The sequence below is a fragment of the Amphibalanus amphitrite genome, unplaced genomic scaffold (assembly GCF_019059575.1).
Source record: "Amphibalanus amphitrite isolate SeventyFive unplaced genomic scaffold, NRLGWU_Aamphi_draft 000424F_arrow, whole genome shotgun sequence".
NCBI lineage: Eukaryota > Metazoa > Arthropoda > Thecostraca > Balanomorpha > Balanidae > Amphibalanus > Amphibalanus amphitrite.
The window spans coordinates 198,257-205,000 of record NW_024881918.1 but is presented as its reverse complement, the minus strand read 5'-3'; the positions used below and the strand labels follow the sequence as shown (position 1 = coordinate 205,000).

At 44.1% G+C, this 6,744-nt stretch overlaps 1 protein-coding gene across 1 annotated transcript in view; it reads left to right on the top strand.

Moving 5' to 3' along the window:
- The window catches only part of LOC122391162, a 115,104-nt gene that overhangs the window by 99,165 nt on the left and 9,195 nt on the right, over positions 1-6,744 (top strand). The window contains exon 4 of the mRNA XM_043384841.1: positions 5,087-5,412. Coding sequence (XP_043240776.1) covers positions 5,087-5,412 — 326 coding nt within the window. The remainder of the gene's footprint in view (positions 1-5,086; positions 5,413-6,744) is intronic.

Here is a 6,744-nt window from a genome sequence, read left to right as displayed (position 1 = left end):
TGCCATTTCTAGCCAAAAGAGAATCACTAGCCAGCTATGGTACAGCATAGCAAGACGCTCCTATACCAGCCCGCTATGTAGAGATTATTGCACCCTCAGCCATTTTAACGTGAAAAGTTTGGATCCGTCACTTCCAGCCAGGCTCTCAGGTCATAAACTGGAGTAAAGCAAAATGTCAACTCTGAACAGACATGCCACGCAACCGGCCCTCTTTTCAATATTATTAGCTTTCTGCAATCATCGTCTGACTCCATCTCGATCAAACGCAGCATCCGGTTTCTACAGGGGCGTTTGACTGACCGGCCACACAATAACCAAAAACAAAATCAAAGCTTCATGCACACATAAGTAGGAAACGGATGAAAAAGGCACAACCACGGCACAACTCTGCGCGGTAAACAACGGACAATGTCCCACGCAAGATCCCGCGTTTCTTCAGCGGCCTTGAACGGAATGAAAACATTACATTTCTTTTTTGGAGCTATTTGATGACGTCAAAAAATACAATACCCGTTGTAATGGTCAAAATCGAGACAATTACTCACAAAAATGTTTCCCTTTGAGCATTGCAAATAAATAATTTAAAGTATTTAAATGACATTGTTTTTTTCAAACAAATCAATATTATTTGCTTACTTAAACGTCATATACAATGCTGAGATCACTACGGGGCTGTCTTAGAGTGTAGCTGCACTGGCAACCTTTAGGCTAGTCTCCAGGGGTCATTATACCAGAACAACATGATTCTACCAGCCAGTAGTTCATTTTTCTACTAGATTGGTGCTACGCTCAGCATTTAGGTGCCAGATTCAGAAAAAAAAGAGTAAGGCGTACCGATGAATAGGTGCCAGAAACAGCTAATTAAGGTCATTTTCCATGATTGGTGCTGGTATCCACCAAATAGGTGCTGAGGACCAATTTTGGGGCGAGTCAGCTTTTAGGTGCCAGAAATAGCTTTTCTGGGACGCAATTAAATGGCGTCCCTTATATACTCTAGTCCAACTCTAGTCGTGAGTGCCCGCCCTAAATTCCCGAAAAGTCACGTGCTTAACAATAACCAGTATTTTACATTCTCGCGCACTACGAACTTGCTGACCGACCTCCAGAAGATTTGACTACAGCAAGCTATTGAGAAAATGGTTAATTATGAACTAGATAAGTGACAATAATACAAATAACGTGACTTTTGTCGGGCGATATGAGTTTTGAACGGCCCTTCACCATTATCAGAAGCCCTTCATGATACTTAGCGTCCCTCGCTACGCTCGGGCCGCTCAGCATCATGTCGGGCTTCTGATAATGGTGTCGGGCCGTTCAAAACTCATATCGCCCTCCAAAGTCACGTTATTGTACTATTATTGTCGACGTTTCGTCACCCTTATGACATTTTCAAGACATTCATACTTGACATACAATTGCAAACATATACAGTATTCATTCAAGTAATGCCAGTCATGGCTGCCACAAGATTAAACAATATTATTATCACAATTATTAGGATTGTGATAATAATATTGTTTAATCTTGTGGCAGCCATGACTGGCATTACTTGAATGAATACTGTATATGTTTGCAATTGTATGTCATGTATGAATGTCTTGAAAATGTCATAAGGGTGACGAAACGTCGACAATAATAGAAGAGATGCTTAAACTGTGGATATATTTACTTACAATCATGAGCTTTGGAGAAGTACTCGCCGGACATGAAACATCGACTCGAGCTCTCATACGAAACATCGAACGAACATCTCGAAAAATCACGAACGCTGAAAACGCTGTAGCATTTAACAACATTTGTATTGAAAACAATCTGCTTCCGAAGTACACTGATATACGCTTAAGCAATGAGGCAGTGCGGCGTAACAGGATCACACTAGAATTCAGAAGAAATCTGGTGGAAAATGAGACTCAACAGAAGGAGAAGGCGCTCCAGCTGTTGAAGAAGAAACTCCGAGAACAAGAGTTGGAGCTGGACGAAAAACAAATGACGAGGGAGCTGCGAGACTCCACCATGGCTGCTCTAGCGCGTGAGCTTCAACAGCACAAACGCGTTTCTACAAACAGGATCCAAAAAAAGCTCAGTAACCTTTACGGAGGATGGGTACCTATTCCAGAGAAAAACGATGGCTATATTAACCTGTCAGACATAACTCTAACTGAAAGCCAAGAGGAACTTCTAAACCTAGGCGTAAACTTTCAGTACGCACCACACTTTTCCCAAGAGAAGAAAAAGGCTGCATTAGAGATGCTGTATCAAGACGCAGTGAAGCTAAAAACTCAGAACAAGATCGATATTCACCCAGATTTTCAAGACCTTCTGATCGGTGAGAGCACCAAGAACCGAACCGGGGGTGGAGCCAAGTCTCTTCCGCCGCGCTTGAAAAAGGCAGCCCGAGAACTCAGAGAGAACGACTCGATCGTGATTCGTAAGGCTGACAAATCCGCGGTATACGTCATTATGAACAGGAGTGATTATGATGAGAAAGTGACTAGCATTTTGAGCGATAGTTCAAAGTTCACACCAATTACGCGCAACCCGACCGAACAACTAAAAAAGAGTGCCAATGACTTAATTGCCTCCGCTAACAAACACATCAAGGTGGGGCAAAAGATGTCCCCGATCACTGGTGAGTACAATCCGGGGTACTTTTATGGTAACCCTAAAACACACAAAAACAACAATCCCCTGCGTCCTATCATCTCGCAGATACCACTACCCACCTACCAGCTCGCAAAGAACCTAAATAAGCTACTTTCCCCCTACGTACCTCAAACTTATTCTTTGAAATCATCCAGTGACTTCATTGATCTGCTCAGGGAAAAGGAAAAACGCGGTTTGCTGGCGTCGCTAGACGTATGTAGCCTATTCACGAATGTCCCAGTAGAGCGGACGATCGACATCCTAATGGACTTCTCCTACCGTAGCGAGGGAGCTGCCCCGCCCGAGCTCTCTGAACATGTGATGCGTGCCATGCTACGTCTCTGCACGAAAAAGTCCCCTTTTCGAGCCCCTGATGGTAAACTTTACTATCAGATAGACGGGATTGCCATGGGCTCGCCACTCGGGGTTTTGTTCGCCCAGTCCTTTATGGCTCATGTAGAACAGAAGGTGCTTGATGAAGGGTTAGTGGCAAAACCCGATCTATATTGTCGTTACATTGACGATATTTTGGTAGATGTAAACGGACTAGATCAACTGAACGAACTCAAATTACAACTGGAGCAAGTATCAGGCCTCAACTTTACCACAGAGCTAAGTGTGAGCGATCATATCAACTTCCTTGATGTATCCCTCGATGGAAGTAACGGCCCCTTCAAGACAACTGTGTTCCGAAAGCCCACGGACAAGGGAAAATGCCTGAATGGGTCAAGTATGTGCCCAGATAGGTACAAAGAGAGCGTCGTTCATGCATATGTCCACAGGGCGATAACGCACTGCTCATCGTGGCCGCTCCTCCACACAGAGCTACAGAGAGTGAAGCAAATGCTGGCCAATAACAACTACCCGATACAGACTGTGGACAAATGCATCAACGAAGCTATCCACAACCACATTCACAGCAACAGTAGTGGTGAAAACAAAACTGAGCACGCGGAAGGTGTCACAACACACAAGCTGTTTTACCAAAATAGCATGTCCCCGGCGTACAAAGCCGACGAAAAAGCCCTCCGAGACATAGTCAGGAGACACTGCAAACCAGTGTCCCCAGGTGACCGGCTAAAACTCGTAGTGTTTTACCGGAATCCCACGTCCCGCTCTCTCATCATGAGTAACAATCCCACACGCGACAAAACTATGCTAAAACAGTCCAACGTCATTTACAGTTACAAATGTCCTCTCGGAGACTGTGCACTCCGCCAAAACTGTAAATACATCGGACATACCACTACATCTCTTAGCAGACGCATCACCATGCACCTTCAAAGCGGCGGCCCAAAGACACACACACAAACATACCACGACCAACGGCTCACTCGACAACTCATGCTTGAGAACACCACCATCATCGACAGATCCAACAATGTCAGAGAACTACATGTACTTGAGGCCATACACATTCGCGACAGTGACCCCACCATAAATCGACAGGTCAATGCTAGAGGCACTCTCATGCTGTTCGAGGGGACGCCGTTAGGTCCAAGGAGGACCTAAGTTAGGCTCCCCAGAGACCAGAGCACCAGGTAGCCTTAATAAGAACCCTGCTTGTTGTGTACATGTATGCTCATTGTTCATCTTTATTGTTTATTCACAACTGTATGTAACACATTCGTAGGAGAAGGTACCGTTTGTTATGCGCATGTTTTTAAACAAGAAAAATCAAATTTGACATTGAACCCTGTGAACTTCCTTTCCATCCCGTGTCATCAGAAACCTAATAATTGTGATAATAATATTGTTTAATCTTGTGGCAGCCATGACTGGCATTACTTGAATGAATACTGTATATGTTTGCAATTGTATGTCATGTATGAATGTCTTGAAAATGTCATAAGGGTGACGAAACGTCGACAATAATAGAAGAGATGCTTAAACTGTGGATATATTTACTTACAATCATGAGCTTTGGAGAAGTACTCGCCGGACATGAAACATCGACTCGAGCTCTCATACGAAACATCGAATGAACATCTCGAAAAATCACGAACGCTGAAAACGCTGTAGCATTTAACAACATTTGTATTGAAAACAATCTGCTTCCGAAGTACACTGATATATATATATATATATATATATATATATATATATATATATATATATATATATATATATATATATATATATATATATATATATATATATATATATATATATATATATATATATATATATATATATATATATATATATATATATATATATATATATATATATATATATATATATATATATATCTTTGAGCACTATTGGAGGGCCACGGCTATGCTATTTCGACTGGGGGGGGGGGGGAGCCAGGCTCCAGGATGACACTTACCACGTAACATACACCGCAAAACACCATCCTGCCTAAACATAGGTTGAGCTTCTTCTACCGACGGCTTGAGAGGCCAGCGTAGGACTGAGAGGTATGGCCCGTGTTTTTCAGCCGGCAGTCGGAGTCGGGCATGGCCTGTGAAGAGGCCGGAGCGGCGGCAGCGGCAGCGGCACCGTGCGGCGGCAGCGGCACCAGCAGCGGCACCGAGCCTACAGCGGCAGCGGCACCGTCCGGCGCCGCCGACCCGCACACGGACTCGGCGGACCGGGGCGCCGCCGCACCGCCCCTGGCCCCTGGCCGGGTCGCCACGCCCAGACGCCCACGGTCTCCGAGGATCGCGCTGCCGACTTACCGCCGCACAGCCAGGAGGATGGTGAAACTAGTGCCGCTCAAGACCGGCTCGATTGCGACACCCCCGACCGGCCGCCAGCTGGCACGTAAGATGGCTAAGCCTGTTCATGAGGGTGGGTCGAATTCGATCGAAGTTGTCGGATTAGAGGGCTTGACCCCTATTGTTGTGTTTCTTTCTTTTCTGAACATGACGGTGGTCTTTATGAAAATGATAAGGAAAATAGGTTGTTAGGAAAATAATGAGGTATAGCTGGGTGAAAATCAAAATCCAATGTTTTTGACATGCTATTTTTCGTCATAACGTTTCCTCAGGTTCACACATTTTGCCGTATTTTCATTTTTATAGTCTGTTAATTTAAAGATGGCGGATCGCTTCAAGCGCACAAATGAATGCGGCACGAGGCGCGGAGCGGTAGGGTTTAGGAGGTTAAAAAGTAAAAGCAACAGTGAGCTGATATTTTTAGCTGACTAAAGTTTTTTCAACAGTCCCTTGGCTTCAAGTATGTTTTCTGAATACATGTCCGGTAACCAAACAAAAAGTCAAATGCCAAAAGTCAAAAGACAAAAAGTCAAATGCAAAAAGTCGAAATGGATAAAAGTCAAATGGAAGGAAGTCAAAATGTATAGAAGTCAAAACGTCAAAAAGTCAAAAGGAACAAGTCGAAAGAGTAAAAAGTCAAAAAGGAGAAAAGTCAAACGTGAAAAAGTCTAAGCGGATAAAAGACTAAAGCAAAAAATCCAATGCGGAAAGTCAAACCAGATAAAAGTCAAGATGTAAAAAATCAAAATGGTTTAAAGTCAAAATGTAAAAAGCCAAAAGTAAAAAGTCAAACCAACAAAAAGTTAAATAGATAAAAGTCAAATGGCAAAAAAGTAAAGAGGCAAAAGTCAAATGGCAAAAAATCGTCAAAAGTCCCCTGTTTTTAAGTGTTTTTTTTTTCAGAGAAATTATGGAAAACACATCAATATGAACACACAAACCCTTCAACGCATGCATCATTTACCATTTGCCTGTCCCGTAGCTCAGTTGGTAGAACACCGGACTGCCGGTAGTGAGAGCCCCGGGTTCGAGTCGCTCCGGCGCTCGATATTTGAGACTCCTGACGGTGATGGTCTGCGGTTGGTGGGAGCAGCCGCAGCCAGTTGAAGTCAGTTGAGTGGGACAGGCCGTGTCCGGCTTTGAAGGGCACGTTAAGCTTTGGCATCTAAATTCTCCCGTTACCCGGAATTGCGTGATCGGACGATAGGGGTCGGGGTCTACGCAACAAGCTCTGCTAAGCGAGGGCCCCGGCTCTGTCCAAGATACCTATAAGAAACAGGTACATAGACCCGATGTTTGAAAGTAAAGCCCCAGTCACCAATCTGAAGCACCTGTGACGTTTCCTGACATCCACGTGACCATTGTGAATTGTGATAAC